Source organism: Leucoraja erinacea, chromosome 8 (genome assembly GCF_028641065.1).
Source record: "Leucoraja erinacea ecotype New England chromosome 8, Leri_hhj_1, whole genome shotgun sequence".
NCBI lineage: Eukaryota > Metazoa > Chordata > Chondrichthyes > Rajiformes > Rajidae > Leucoraja > Leucoraja erinaceus.
In genome coordinates, this window is record NC_073384.1 from 22799490 (window position 1) to 22816223 (window position 16734).

The 16734-nt window shown below is 46.3% G+C and overlaps 1 protein-coding gene across 1 annotated transcript; it reads right to left on the minus strand.

Moving 5' to 3' along the window:
- Positions 1 to 10273: 10273 nt before the first annotated feature.
- On the minus strand, positions 10274 to 14005 carry LOC129699429 (endonuclease domain-containing 1 protein-like). Its single transcript, XM_055639199.1, has 2 exons — positions 13614 to 14005; positions 10274 to 11131 (listed from the first exon to the last, which is right to left on the minus strand). Exons 1-2 carry the CDS (start codon positions 13911 to 13913, stop codon positions 10274 to 10276), a joined length of 1158 nt encoding a protein of 385 aa, XP_055495174.1. The 5' UTR covers positions 13914 to 14005.
- Positions 14006 to 16734: the final 2729 nt, after the last annotated feature.

The following is a 16734-nucleotide window of genomic DNA, read 5'->3' on the forward strand; positions in this document are numbered from 1 at the left end:
AGGGGGTAGAACATAGAATAGGACGTAAACTCAATAAACCCAATCCTGGCCAAAATACCCGTTGACTCAGACCATCATAATTGATACCAGACTTAGAAATAATCCATGCCCGGGGACAACATGTTCAAAATCAAGCCTCTGAGCAGGGACCATAAGTTTAGGTTGTAGAATAGGTGGTCCGTTTTTAGATCACAACTAGACCAAGTGGGACCCCTTGGGTCCCGTCCCCTTAACGCGTGATTGTGGGGGGTGGCCTGCGGTGTCACACACACAGACACACACACTCTAACCACACCCCCCCTCCCACACACACAAACACACTAACCACCCCCCCCTCCCCCAGACACATACACTAACCACCCCCCTTGATATTATATTAATATTATTCATTCCCTCCTTTTACCCCATCCCCGCCGTATCCACTCACGCATAGCCCCCAACTCACAGGCGCTTCTAGAGAATGAGAGGGAAGGGGTAGAGATGGAGGGAAGAGAAAGAGGGGACAGACACTGAGAGAGAGGGGGCAGAAACAGAGCGGGGCAGAGACGGAGAGGGGTAGAGACGGAGAGGGGCAGAGAGACAGAGAGGGGGCAGAGGGACAGAGATGGGCAGAGACAGAGAGGGGCAGAGAGAGAGAGGGACAGAGGAGCAGAGGGGCAGAGAGAGAGAGGGGCAGAGAGAGAGGGACAGAGAGAGAGAGGGGGGGCAGAGAGGAGGGGGGAGGAGAGAGAGGGGCAGAGAGAGAGGGGGGAGAGAGAGGGGAGGGAGGGGTGATAGTGGAAGTGGGGGAAAGGGAGGAGAAGAGGGGTTGAGGAGGGGAGGAGGGGGGAGGGGGGGGGAGAGGGGAGGGGGGAGGGGGAGAGAAGGGGGGGGAGAGGGGGGAAGGTGGGGAGTGTGGGAGAGGGGGGGGGGTGAGAGGGGGAGAGTGAGGGGGGAGAGGGGGGGAGAGGGGGAGAGAGGGGGGGGGGGGGAGAGGGGGGGGGGGAGAGAGAGGAGGGAGGGAGGGGGGGAGGGAGAGAGTGGAGGGGAGGGAGAAAGAGAGGGGGCAGAGAGAGAGGAGAGGGAGAGAGCGAGAGAGAGGGGAAGAGAGGGGGAGAGGGGGATGAGAAGGGGAGAGCGATGAGTGGGGAGAGGAGGGTGGAAGGAAAAGGAGGGAGGAGAGGAGGGGGGATGAGGGAGGTGAGTAGGGGGGGGTAGGACGGGGGGAGAGAGAGGGGGAGAGGGGAGGGGGGGGGGGGAGGGGGGGGGGGAGGAGGGGGGGAGAGAGGGGGAGGGGAGAGGGAGAAGGAGAGAGAGAGAGAGGAGAGAGAGGGGGGGAGGGGGGGGGGGGAGGGGGGGGAGGGAGGGGGGAGAGGAGGGGAATGAGGGGAGAGGAGGGAGAGAGAGGGAGAGGGGGAGAATAGGGCAGGAGAGGGGGGAGAGGAGCGAGAGGCCCTGGGAGAGTGGGAGAGAGGGCAGAGGCACAGAGAGATGATGCACGGTGTCACAGGGCAGGGCTGGTTCCCGAATGCAATACACCCTCACTACAGCTCCAGGATCTGCTATGGCCCAGGTCGATTCTGCAGCAGCAACATCCCCACCATACTCCGACCCGAGGACTCTGAGCGAGGTGGGCACGGCCGGCGACCAAATGACTGCTCGTTCGGCAGCTTCAGTGCAGGGCCTGACTTGCTCGTTCTTTCTGCGTCTTTTGAATAATGGAGGGGGGGAGGGAGAGGTGGGGGGAGGGGGTAGTAACGTCACTCGCAGCGCGAGGAAGATGGCAGCAAGCAGACCCATTGGGACGTCACCAGCGAAAGACAGTCATTTTTATTCAAAAGGTTTTGTCCGATTTTTGAACATTTTCAGTAATAACTCGAGAAATAAAGCAGGAAAATTTCAGATAAGGTGATTTTGGACTCCACAAGAAAAAATGGCTACCGGAATATGTAAAAATTTTACAGTTACCGCCTCGTTTTTTTCTTGAAGATGTGATCACACACTCACACAAATAGGGTGGCTTCACCAAAGGTCAAATGAGCGTAGATCCCCCCTCACGTGACCGAAAAATTTAACTGGAGGACATATGTCACTTCGGTACATGTTAGTGAATGGGGAAACACACACTTTCACACCTGTTAAAAACATAGAAAACGGACGATTTTTGAGCTGAAACTTTCTGTGCTAGTCGGGGTGACCGTGAAGCACAGCGACCTAAATTTTCAGGCAAAAAAAAAGATAGAAAGTAAGGTAATTACAAGAGGGAACTGAAGGTGCCAATCCAGCGGAAGTGCTTAGCAGACATTTGCCGTGGAGATTTAAAGGTCCAAAATATCGGGAATTATCGCGTTTGCTCGCTGAATTTCATCAAAAGTAAGCTCATCAGCATATTCTAGGGGTACTGATGAGGACTGGGCCAAGAGGCTTGAGATTATGTAAAATAATTATTCGCAAGCCTTAGAAGAGCAGGAAGAAGAAGAAGAAGAATGCAAGGACATGTTCCTGTACAAGGAGTCCTCTGCAACCTCCCCAGTACCAGTTCCCCATCAAGTATTTAGACCATTAATAGTCCAAAGCTTAGAATGTACTCCACCTCAAACTGATGCTGAAGGAATTTTACATTAATTACTGCATTACAAGAATTCTGGCAAAACCATACTCCCCAGCAAATCCAATCATTCCTACTGCTGTTATTTCCTGTGACCTTGGTACCACCCCCAAATGAGCATGGAAATCAAAATCAAATATAATCAAAGATAATCATAATCAAAGTTAAATCCTGGGTCAATGGCAGTCACAACATTCCAACACACCAGCCCCTCAGCAGGAATGAGGTAATCAACAACCCAGCCAAATTCCTCAGGGAACACCTACCTACATGAGGCAGGAACACTCCTCCACAAATCACATAGTTAGACATGAGAACTAGTCTACACCTAATGCTTTGTTCAGCCTCAACCTTTGAAGAACATGTTTAAAACAGCATATTTATAAAAAAGACAGAGGCAACATTTAGAGCCCTGTAGATATTATGGAAATGAACATCGAACTCAAGGTACATTAAGAGGGACATCTCATCATTCACAACCCCTTAAATTAAATACGAGAGGTCAGGGCAAACCCCAACAGACCACTCCATCTTCTACATCACATTTGAAACGGGGAAAGTAAATACAGGAATTATCCAACAAAATGTTAGAAGGGAAATGAGCAATGTTAATATAATTCAAACACAACACAAATATTTCAGTAGGGAATCAAAGTGCCCAAACCAAAGAATAGGATAAAGAAGGGTCTCAACCCAAATCATCACCCACCTTCTCTCCAAAGATGCTGCCTGTCCCACTGTGTTACTCCAGCATTTTGTGTCTATCTTTTGGATAAAGGTCTGGACAAACCTGACCCTGCTATTTTGATGCAGGTGCAGACATCTCCGTAGTGAATTCTGATATTATTAAAAACATTGAACTTGAGGATCCGACAGGGAAAATTATAATTACAAGGATAACTGGAATAGAGACAAAATGTCCAATTTTCAAATTGCCCATAAAGATATAAGGAATTACGCCAACGATAGAGGTTGCCTTAAAATCACTGTACCAACTTTCCCCAGGTCATGTGAAACTAGCTCTTCTAAATACAGGATCTGATGCCTCCTACTGGAATGTACAATTATTTAACCAAGAAATGATGCGACTGTACTCAGTGAACAAACCATTAATATTGAACTGCAATTAGGTACCATCGGGATTAAACACTGAATGCAATATTTTAATATGTTTTATATAATACTACGATATTCTACATTGATCAGACCGAGTGGATGGCATGACAATTAAGTCAATAGGGGCATCACAAAATGCACCATCTCACACTTGCTTGGATTAAGTTCCATCTGCCATTTCTCCATTTACATCTTTAACTGATCTGTATCCCACTGTATCCTTTGATATTTCTCACTGTCCGTAACTGCCAAATAATATAAAATTTAGGCTATCCAACTCCATATTCAACTATGGTGTTTAATCTGAACTTTGGCCTCAGCTCCTGTTGGATCCACAGGACGTTTGACCCTTCTGTAGACAGGACATTTATCTGCCTCAGTGCTGTTCAAACTTAATGGCCAAGCAGTCATGAGCCAAGACTCCTTGTTCACGAGTCCGAGAGATGAAATCTCACAAATTAAGTTGTTCATCCATCTTTTCTGAGTGTCCACTTGATGTAGATATGCTCATTAAGGGAAACCACCTCTCAGTATTAATCCTGTCAAACCCTTTCAGAATCTTATGTAGTACAATAACATGATTCAATCTCAGGCTGAGCTATCCACATACTTGTTCCATCTAAGCCTTTGACACTGAGCAATTCCCAGTAAATATTGGATGTTAAAGTCATCCACAAAGACAATCATGTTGCTTTGGCTTCTTTCGGTAATAGAATAATAAAGTAATACAGAATAGAATTAGGTCGTTCAGCCCAATGTGCCCATGCCAACCATCTATATTAGTCCCAGCTGCCCCTTGTCTGACTATATCCCTCTAAACATTCCCATGTATCTGTGCAAATGTATTTTAAGTGTTGTTATAGTACCTGCCTCAGCTACCTCATCTGGCAGCTTGTTCTATATACCCACCTCCCTCTGTGTGGAAAAGGTGAACCGTCGGGTTCCTATTGAATCTTTCTCCTCTCACCTTAACCCCATGTCCTCTGGTTCTTGGTTCCCCTATTCTGGGTAAAAAACTGTGCATTTATCTTCTCTATTTCCCTCATGATCTTATACACCTCCATAAGATCAGCCTTCAGCCTCCTGCATTAAAGTACTAACCTGTTCAACCTCTCCCTATACTCAGGCCATCAAGTCCTAGCAACATCCATCCCATATCAGGATGACCAAAACTGAACACAATACTGCAAATGCAGCCTCACCAACGTTTTGTACAACTGTCACATAACATCCCAACTGCTGTACATAATACCCTGACTGATGAAGGCCAATGTACTGAGATCCTTCTTGACCATCCTGTCTACCTGTGACAGGGAACTATGTACCTGCACTCCAAGATCCTTCTGCTCTGCAACAATCTGCAAAGTCCTGCAATACACTGCAATGGTCTTACCCTGGTTTGACTTCCAAAATGCAACACCTCGCACTTATCTGCATTAAACGCCAATGACCATCTCTCAGCCCATGTCCAACTGATCAAGATCCTGCTTTACTTTTTGATACCAATCTACGCTGTGTGCAATACCACCCACTTTGGTGTCATCTGCAAACTTACAAATCCTGCCTTCTACATTCTCATCCAAATTGTTGATATAAATCACAAACAGCAATGGGCCTAGCACCGATCCATGAGGCACACCATTAGTCACTGACCTCCAGTTCGAAAAACAGCCTTCCACCATCACCTTCTGCTTTCTTTGATGAAGCTAATTCTCTATCTAGCCAAATAGCTCTCCCTAAATCTCATGCGATACAACTTTCCAGAATAACCTATCATGTGGAACCTTATCAAATGCCTTGTTGAAGTCCATATAGACAACATCTTCGGCTTTGCCCTTATCAGCCTTTTTGGTTACTTCTTAAAAAGCTCTATCCGATTTATAAGAAACTATTTTCCATGTACAAAGCCATGCTGACTTTGTACATGGCCCCTTAATATCCAAATGCATATATATCTTATCTCTCAGATTCCTCTCCAGTAACTTGGCTACCCGAGGGGTGGATAGTGGTGCAGCGGTAGAGTTGCTGCTTACAGGGCAAGAGACCCAGGTGCAATCCTGTCTATAGGTGCTGTCTATACGGAGTTTATACGTACTCCCCTATGGGTTTTCCCTGGATGCTCCGGCTTCCTCCCACACTACAAAGACATACAGGTATTTAGGTCAATTGGCTTTGATAAAATTGTAAATTGTCCCTAGTGTGTAGAACAGTGTTAGTTTACGGGGTGATCGTTGGTCAGCGTGGACCTGGTTGTTCGAAGGGCCTGTTCCCGTACAGTATCTCTAAAAGAAATAAGAGGGGGAAAGGAAAGTGGTGTGAGGGGGTAGAAGCATGTCAATTTAATGTATTAGGATTTTTTGGAAGGCTTTCAATAAAGTCCCATGCAGGAGGCCGGTTGGCAACTTCAGAGTACAGAGAATATGAGGTAATAGATTGACCTGGATTATTGTAACAGAAAGTAAAGCATCACAATTAACAGGTCATGAAGTTATAGAGAAGTACTCCATTGAAAACGGTTCCTCAGCCCCCTGACTCTACGCTGAGCATTAGCCACTCATTTATTTATACAATTTATGACACAAAATAGGGTATCTTGAGGAATCTTGAGGAATGGGGGGGTGACTCCTATTTTATGTGCTCTAATATTTCCTCAGGAAGCAATCCATTTGTTTTACCACAGCCTTGCTCACAGAGTCCAATTCGTCTCATGATCAGTTTTATTGTTCTCAGCCAGGTTTACAACCTCCTATGCTTATCTTTACTCCCAGCCAGCTATGCCTTCTAATCTAAACACACCCTAAACCTAACTCACTGCCCCTCTTAGCATAATCTTTGTTACTTTTACTGTTGGCCTCTTTACTCATCATGCTTCTCTCGCCTATTGCAAAAGTCCAATTTTCTTATAATCTTCAGAATTTTGAATATCACCCTAACGCAACCTCCAGTAAATGTTGCTCATAATCCAGATGTGGAAAGGAAAACAGCTTGTTTAGATTGTGTGTGAACCACATCAGAGAGACAATTCAGTAAAATATACAGAACCCCACCCCACCCCACCCCACGCACACCGCATAGTCCCCACCCCAAACCCCACACAGTATTGTCAACCAGCATTAATGGGCCCACATGAGCTACACCTGGCTGCTCAATAATTGTGCAGGAACTGCAGATGCTGGATTAAACCAAAGATAGACATAAAATGCTGGAGTAACTCAGCAGGACAGGCAGCATCTCTGGAGAGAAGGAATGGGTGATGTTTCGGGTCGAGACCCATCTTCAGTCTGAAGAAGGGTCTCGACCCGAAATATCACCCATTCCGTACTCAATAACTTTGTCTACCCTAATGTCATTAGTCGATCTTGTGAGATCAGCCAAGATCAAAGTGGTGCTCAGCTGTGACATGTGAGTGAGTACAGGGCAACATCTTTCAGTAAGACCGGCTCCTCGTGGGAATGGGGATATTAGGTGATAACCACACATTTTAAGCAGCAGTGCACCAGGAACAGTGAAATGGTACAGTTTGGTCTGCCTGCAGCAGTTTGGTCTTCCATAGTAAGGAGTTGCCTGCAACTAAATATTCCAAACCGTCAGATTCCAAGGTTCAGAAATCAGTGGTGTAGCGGATGTTTAGTGTGGCTGTCACTAAGCCTCTCTGGGAAATCACTGCAGCCTAGATTCCACTTGCATCACTCACTGAGGAGCAGGGTCCATATATTTAATAACCTCTCACCTATTTCAGCAATGGACCATTTTGCAATAAAACATTTGTGTAAATATTTTAAGTGATATATTTGCTGCACTGAGTGGAGAGAATGCCAAGACCCACTGGCATAATTTATCAATTAAGTTTATTTTCACGAGTATCTCAACAACCTGATATCCCATTCCGCTAGGAATTGTTGCATTACACTGTCAGCTAAAATGAAGAGTGTAATCTGAGATTAGCTCCACTTCACTCGATGTTGAGTGTTTGCAGCACGCTTCTTTCATTATAATGGAGAAAATGTTGGCATTGTGGAAAACATGGGAAAAGATGAAAGTCAGAAAATGTAGAAATGGATCAGTAAAGTTCGATGGACGATAAAATTAATATTTATTTTTGATTTTTGTACATTCAGCACAATATCTTTAAATATATGTCAATTCAGTTTCAGTATTAAATCTAGTTAGCATTTCATTCTGTTTTGTGTTTCGGTATTTGAATAAAGATTAGTTTAAAAATATGTAAATACAGGCTTTATCCATTACCACAACGAAAATCATTGATTTCTTTCAATTGACAGTTGAGTTAAATAAACCATGAGTCGTCATTTACAAATATATTGTATGCTTTCGAAACCATCCAGTGGAACACGTTGGCCTACATTTTGCATTAGTAGTGATGGTGCAGCCAGTGATATTTGCCATTATTGCATTGTGGACCCGACACCAACATCTACACATGCATGTGCATTTAGGCATCTGCAGCACCAGTGCAATTATCTCTGGAACCTGCATCTGATTTATCAACACATATAACGTATAACTTTAGAAACCAATGACATGGTGATATCTTCAGAAACATTTACAAACTTTTTATTAATGTAAACAAACTCTGAAAATGTTAAAGGACTAATAAGTCATAATTCTGCTTAACTAAGTTTTCATCTTTAAAATATATCATGCACATGGACTGCAATACACATACACAAATATTTCAAACAATCAATGAATAAAATAATACGATTTTTATATATTTTTTCTACTTTTTCAAAAGAAGGTTTGATTATTTGTCGGCATCCAATTTCATCACACATCAATCTTACATTCACTTTTTGAAGATTTATAAAATATTTAAGTGTTAGTCTGCAATTGCACTGTTTATTTAGGAGCTGGGAATGTTTCCATGAGATTGGCTGCCCCTGCTGCTTGATGGTCACAATCTTCCGGACCTCAGGCAGCAACAGAACTGACAAGTATCACCAGCACTGAAAAAGAGTATGGCAGAGACATCCAGGCCTCCGAGCGAAACTTTATTCCACACTAGCAATTGCCACTGATCATAAAATAGGAATTAATGACTCATATTGTACACAGAACACTGAAAACACATGCGCACACACACAAACATCTGCCTGCACGCACGCATACATACACACGGGCATAATACAGCACAAAAAAACTCACACCCATACACAACGCACTAAACATTTGCACCCACAGTATAAACTTCACACGTGCTCACGCATATCTACCAATGAACTGAAATGATATAATCTATAAATAGCCATTATTTGCTTAAAGCACAATAAGACCATAACTTTAAGAACAAGTTATAATCATAATATGATTCCTTTTAATCTGCAATTTGAGAAGGAGAAGGATAAATCGGAAGTGTCAGTGATGCAGTTGAACAAAGGGGACTATGAAGGCATGAGAGGGGAGCTGGCCAAGGTAGACTGGAAAGGGATCCTAGCAGGAATGACGGGTGGAACAACAATGGCAGGAATTTCTGGGCAGTAGGCATAATCCGGAAAACGCAGGATCATTTCATTCCAAAAAGGAAGAAAGATTCTAAGGGGAGTAGGAGGCAACCGTGGCTGACAAGAGAAGTTAGGGATAGAATAAAACTAAAAGAAAAGATGTATAATACAGCAAAGAGTAGCCGGAAACCAGAGGATTGGGAAACTTTCATAAGACAACAGAAGGAAACAAAACGGTCAATATGGGCTAAAAAGATGAAGTATGAAGGGAAGCTGGCCAGGAAATATAAAGAAGGACAGTAAATCCAGCTGAATTTCTTCAAAAGTAAGTTAATAATGCCTTACTTTTGATGAAATTCAGCGAGCAAATGCGATAATTCCCGATATTTTGGATCTTTAAACCTCCACGGCAAATGTCGGCTGTTCACTTCCGCTGTTTTCCACCTTCAGTTCCCTCTTGTAATTACCCTACTTTCTATCTTTTTTTTGCCTGAAAATTTAGGTCGCTGTGCTTCACGGTCACCCCGACTAGCACAGAAAATTTCAGCTCAAAAACCGGTCGTTTTCCATGTTTTTAACGGGTGGGAATGTGCGTGTTTCCCCATTCACTAACATGTACCGAAGTGACATATGTCCTCCAGTTAAAATTTTCGGTCACGTGAGGGGGGATCTACGCTCATTTGACATTTGGTGAAATCACCCTATAAGATCATGGCTGATCATATTGAAGGGTCTCGACCCGAAACGACGTCACCCATTCCGTCTCTCCAGAGATACTGCCTGTCCCGCTGAGTGAGTTACTCCATCCAGCTTTTTTGTGTTTATCTTCGCTGAGGACTTTTTTTGTTTGGCAGTTCGCCGCCGGGCAGTGTTGAGATCCTGGAAGCCTGCGTGAAGAGCTGCACACTCCCCACTGCGCTGGAGGAAGAGCGCCGGCTGAGAAATGCAATGGCAACCTTTAGAAAATAGGCCATTCGGCCCTTCGAGCCATTCTACCCTTTAGCCGGGCGGGGGACAGGGACGGGAATAGACGTGTTGATTGTGAGGATTAATGATCAGGATCAACGCATGAGCATGTTGATAGATAACCCAGTGGAGTCAGGTCAAGCTAATCCCGGGGATTGTTGATGAGTACACTAAAGGCATTGACAAGGATAAGCGCAGCCACCGTGGCGGCTCCGTGCAAGACTGGAGCGAGGAGCAACATGCCCTGGGACACGGCGAGAAAGGCGCTGTGACCGGGAACCAGCAGGTACGTACAGACGGATCGGAAGGTGACCGCGGTTGCTTCATAGCCAAACGGCCGGAGTGCGGGGCTGCCCGTGTTGTTAAGGGGATTGATTATTTTATTCTCAATCAATCCTTCCACTTCCTCGAAAGTTTGCCGTTCGTCGTTGTCGCTCGTCCCCCTGCAGCTAACGAAGAGAGAATCCACCGGCAGTTTCCTCTGCAACTCCCTCACCGTCAGGTGTTTTGCGGCCCGCTCGGGTTTCATCTCCTTCATGAAGGCGAAGGAAAAGTCGCGGTTGTACACCAGCACGTCCTGCCCCTCCGGCGGCGCACGGTCACCGAGGCAGGGGTCGCGGTTGTGGTCCGGCGAGGCGGTGCAGCAGAGAGCTGTCCACACTGCCCTGGGCACCGACACCCTGTTGTTGATCTTGGTCCTGGTGGGGTTGGCGGAGCCAGTCAGCAGGTACATGGTGCGGCCCGACTTGCGGCACACCCGCGACAACCTTTCCGCCACAGCCTCCACCTCCTGATACCACTTCACGTTGGCGCCGTGCTCCTCGGGCACCGCGTTGGTCAAGGTGCAGGTAGCCGTCGAGCTCTCTTTGTCGTTCAGTGCGAAAGGGTAGAGGTGTCCCCGGTCATAGCCCGAATCCTGGTAATCTGTATCCGTCGCCTGCTTGGTGCTGCGAGCCTTTGTGCTGCTTCTCATATCATTGCCCGCATTTTGGTTGTCGATCTGTAATCAAAACATCATTGCCCATTATAACCCGAACGTTATACAAGCGGATACACACGAATTCCATAAGACATTTAGACATATATAAGATTAGCGAGGGTTGAGAGGGAAACTGGCCAAATGTAGGCATATGGGACGAGCCCAGATTAAAGGGACTGCTTCAATACTGTATAGCTCCTCTAACTCCATCGCTGGATTTGCCACGGTATGGAAGGCTATGGACTAAGTGTGGGTAAATTGGATTAGTATTACTGGTTGGCGTGGCCACGGTAGGCTGAAGGGCCGGACCGTATGATTCTATAAAGTACAGGACCCGCCAGATAATGGGGGCTGGGAAGCACCGCTATATAACATCAAGCAACCAGCTGGATTGTGAGCAAACGAGCACTTCAGTGAATGAACTAGAGTTTAATGTAGATCATTACGATGTGTTGCATTTTGGGAAGTCAAAACAAGAGAGGAGGACCTTCATAATGAATAGCACGACTCTGGAAAGTGTTGCAGAGCAGTGGGATCCAGGAATACCGGTACCTAGTTCCCTGAACGTTGTGTCACAGATAGATAGGGTGGTCAAGAAGGCACATAGAACAATGGCCTTCACTTAGGGTACTGAATATGCTGGGATGTTATGTTACAGTTGTACAAGACGTTAGTGAGGCTGCATTTGAAATATTGTGTTCAGTTTTGGTTACACCGCTATAGAAACGTTGTTGTTAAGCTGGAAAGAATGCAGAGAAGATTTACGAGGATGTAGCTAGGATTTGAGGGCCAGAGGTATAAGGAGAGGCGAGGACTTTATTCATTTGAACACTGGAGGCTGAAATGTTGAGCCAGGTCTATAACAATATTTTAAAGATATTAAGACATATACATGGATAGGAAAGGTTTAGAGGAATATGGGCCAAATGTAGGACATGCATAGCTGGGGCATCTTGCCCAACATGGGCAAGTTGGGGTGAAGGGCATCTATGTGTGTTGTATGACTCTATGAACGTAACTGTGGCAAAAGCAGAACCAGGTTGCTGGGTAAAAATAAATGTCTCCCTTGTCACTTGATATTCATTTACTCATCATCTTAACATAGATCATGGAACAGGAAAATGTCAATTAGTTCCTCGAAGGTATACAAAAAAGCTGGAGAAACTCAGCGGGTGCAGCAGCATCTATGGGGCGAAGGAAATAGGTAACGTTTCCGGCCAAAACCCTTCTTCAGACATGAACGTCCAGTCACTCTACACCTCATCTTCACCATGGACGTCCAGTCACTCTACACCTCCATCCCCCACCAGGAATTCTTGAACAATTAGTTCCTCGAGCCTGCTCCGTATTCCTTAATATAGGTAGTCCTCAATATTCCTTCTCTCCAGAGATGCTGTCTGTCCCGCTGAGTTATTCCAGCATTTTGTGTCTACCGGCACTCAATAAGTTGGCTGATCCAATCTTGGCCCAAACACAAATTCCCTGTTGCCTCTCCACACTTCTTGCAGCTTAACTATCCATCGGTGTCCACCATGAACATATTCAATGGTTCCGGCCTCACAGCTCTAGTTCTGGCCCAACTGCCCAACCCATCATCCCAGCAAGCCATCTAGTGGAAATTATCCGCATTGCCCTCAATGCGAGTGCATTCTTGTTTTTATGTGGAAGCCAAAAATGTTTGCAGACTCCGTGTGAGATCAGCAAAACGTTCCTATTTATAACTCACGCCCTTGCCGAAGCATATTGGGTGCGTGTAAATACTAGATCGTGGTCTTAATACTAGAATACACTGAGCAATAGTTCTGAGAACCGAAGGTAGACAAAAGTGCTGGATAAACTCAGCGGGTGAGGCAGCATCCATGAAGAGAAGGAAATATTTCCTTCGCTCCATAGATGCTACCTCACCCGTTGAGTTTCTCCAGCATTTTTGTCTACCTTCGGTTTTTCAGCTTCTGCAGTTCCTCATTAAACAAGTTCTCAGAACGGATCCGTTTCACTGCTGTCCAGAGACGGAAATCCGACTTCCTTGCGGGTGGATCTGTCCTTAATTAGGTTCCACACTGACTGATGTGATGCCTGTAAAAATAATCTCCAGTTCAGGAATGCGCGGTAAATTGCGGGGATTGCCCGGTGCCCGCTGAAGGATTAAAAAAAAAGTTACACAAGCTTTCACTTGGGGATAAAAAAAAGTACCTCCCATGTTATCGGCGAGTTGGAGCAGGCACCGGCGTGAGAAGAATGCACTTAAGGTTCAGCTTTCCTCCGGGTTTGATCCGGGACGTTATAAAACTCTAGCTAACATGCCCTTCGAGTTACACAAAAAAGCTGGAGAAACTCAGCGGGTGCAGCAGCATCTATGGAGCGAAGGAAATAGGCAACGTTTCGGGCCGAAACCCTTCTTCAGACGCCCTTCGAGTTGATGTTTAAACTGGGACCCTGGTCACTGTTTGGGACAGAGGAAGTGACACATCGAAGCAAGCAGCCAGGCTAATGACAGGTTTACCTGCGGTTCGTGAAACCAAGGACTGGGTCTGTAAGCTTCGCTCTCTCCCATGGAGCAGGGGTACCTGTAGGCAGAGTACACCGGGATCCGCACGTCTGTCCGGTACAGTGTGGCGAAGTGATAGTGGTTCTTGAAGCGCTGACAGATCCTAAGCCGGCTTCTGCCGAGGAATCCCTGCGGCGGGATATTGTTCTGAAAGAACCAGCCACACTCCTTGAAATCCTGCACCACTTTGCCCCGCACCGTCCCGGGGTAACCGGCCGCCCACACCAGGGACAAGAGGAGAACGGGCGCCACCATGTCTTTCCCGGTTTTAAAAATGCCTTCCGCCGTTCCTGTCTTGTGCTACATTGGCCAATATGACCCCACTTCCTCTGGTGTTTACCACAGCTGACGATAAATTTCCCTCCCTCCCCCAAAGCGCTCAACCAAGGGACAACTGCTTCTCAAACCAAAGTCCCCGTTCTCTATGGCGGATTACTGTAAGATTTAACTGTCCCGTTCCCCCACCCTCCATTTAGACTAGAGATACGGAGTGGGGAATGGTTATTCGACCAGCGATCACCCCGTACACCAGCTCTACCCTACACACGAGGGACAATTTACAATTTTACCAAAACCAATTAACTTATAACCCTGGTACACAAAAATGCTGGAGAAACTCAGCGGGTGCAGCAGCATCAATGGAGTGAAGGAAATAGGCAACGTTTCGGGCCGAAACCCTTCTTCAGAACTTATAACCCTGTACGTGTTTGGATTGTGGAAGGAAACCAGAGCACTCGGACAAACCCCACACAGTCACGGGGAGAACGTGTAAAGTCCATACAGACATCAGCTGTAGTCAGGATCGGACCTGGGTCTCTGCCGCTGCTCCACTGTGCCAACCATTTTATTTTATTTCCATAGAACATTCCGTCCATGTAGACTATGCCGAATCACAAGGCAACACACATTCCACATTCATTTTTCATGTGACCTATTCTGCCTACATTTCTATGAACTCCCTGATTCTACAACTCACCCACACACCGGTGCGGTTCACTGACATCCCACGCCTTTGTTACGAGAGAGGATATCGGCGCACTCGGGGGGAACCCACACGGCCACAAGGAGAACATGCAGACTCCACACAGACAGCGCTCGAGGTCAGGATCGAACCGGCTCTCCGTTCTGCCCCATATGCCCCCCACCCAGCGTCCTTCTCTCCTCTCAACAACAGCTTCCCTTTGTAAACCCCCCCCCCCAACAAACAGGAGTCCTAACAGGCCTTTTGACCCCTCCACCTTTCTCCAACAGGATGGCATTCAGCCGCTGCCAGTTTCCCGTACTATCCTCAAATCCCTTGATTTCCACCCATATCCAGATATCTATTATCTCAGTTGAATGGAATCATAGAGCCACAATCATATGGCACAGAAACAGGCCCTTCACACAATGCATCCATGCCAGCCAAGATGGCACAGAAACAGGCCCTTCACACAATGCATCCATGCCAGCCAAGATGCGCCTATAAACTAATCCCACAGCCGCACTTGGCCAGTATTCTTTTAAATAAAAAAAATCCATAAAGTGCTGGCATAACTCAGCAGATCAGGCAGCATCTCTTGAGCACCTGAATGGACAACATTTCATGTCAGCTCCTTTTTATGGCCTAACTGTGGTAGGATGGAGAAAGCTAAAAAGGAGGTGGGGGCAGGACAAACTCTGGCAAGGATACATAGAAGAAATGGATTTTGGTTTATGCTGGAGTAACTCAGCGGGTCAGGCAGCATCTCTGGAGAAAAAGGATGGGTGACATTTTGGGTCAAGATCCTTCTTCATACTGAATGTAGGAGGGGAGTGGCGAAGAACTGGAGGCAAGAAAAGACCAGGACCAATCTGGGCCGGCAAAAAAAATGGTAGACCCACTGTTGGCTAGGGGAGCTGTGAGCTCAAGAGGGATACAATGTGGTGAACTGTTGAACTGGTTAAACAACTAGGGCAGAGGACGGAGGCAAGGGGAAAGGGGATTATTAATAGAAGTTACTTAAAAATTAGAGAATTCAATGTTCATACCACTGGGTTGTAAGCTACCCAAGCAAAAATATGAGGTGCCGTGCCTCCAATTTGTATGTGGCATCACTCAGTCCATGGAGGAGGCCCAGGACAGAAAGGTCAGTATGGGGATGGGATGGGGAGTTGAAATGTCTGGCAACCAGGAGAACGTGTCACCCTCGGCGGACAGAGCACAATTGTTCATCAAAACAGTTGCCGAGTCTGTGTTTGATTTCGCTGAAGTATAAGGAGCCCACATCGGATGCAGTAGATGACGTTAGAGGAGGTGCTGGTGAACCTTAGTCTCATCTGAAAGGACTGTCGGGGCCCCTGGATAGAGTCGAGGGAGGAGGTATAAGAGCAGGTAGTGCATCTACTGTGGTTGCGGGGGAAAGTCCCTGGGTAGTGGGTGGTCAGACAGAGGAATTGTGAGTAAGGTATAGCATCTTTAGCATGAGAGAGAAAGAGAGAGAGAGAGAGAATGTAAGAGAGAGTGGCATTTCATTGACATGAAATGTAGACAGAGCAATCAGGGGAATTAGAGGAGGGCACCACTAAAAGGGGAATTAGAGGAGGGCACCACTAAAAGGGGAATTAGAGGAGGGCACCACTAAAAGGGGAATTAGGGGAGGAGGGCACCACTAAAAGGGGAATTAGAGGAGGGCACCAGTAAATGGGGTTAGGAGAGAGCACCAGTGAATAGAGAATATGTCAGAGCAGGGAGTGTCAGTGAGAGATAGAGGGTGTCAGTGAGATGGACGGAGTGTGTCAGCGAATGAGATGGAGTGCATGTGAGATGGGATATAATGTTGAGCGAGATATAGTGTGTCAGAGAGTGATAGAGTGTCAGTGAGCCAGAGAGAGATGGAGGGTGTCAGTGAGCCAGAGCGAGATGGTGAGTGGGTGAGAGAAATGGAACGTGTCAGTGAAAGATATGGAAAGAGGGAGAAAGAGAGAGAGATGGATTGTGTCAATGAGATAGATGGTCATTGGAGTTTGATAGTGGAAGAGAGAGAGAGAGAGAGAGAGAGAGAGAGAGAGAGAGAGAGAGAGAAAGAGAAAGAGAAGAGAGAGAGAGAGAGAGAGG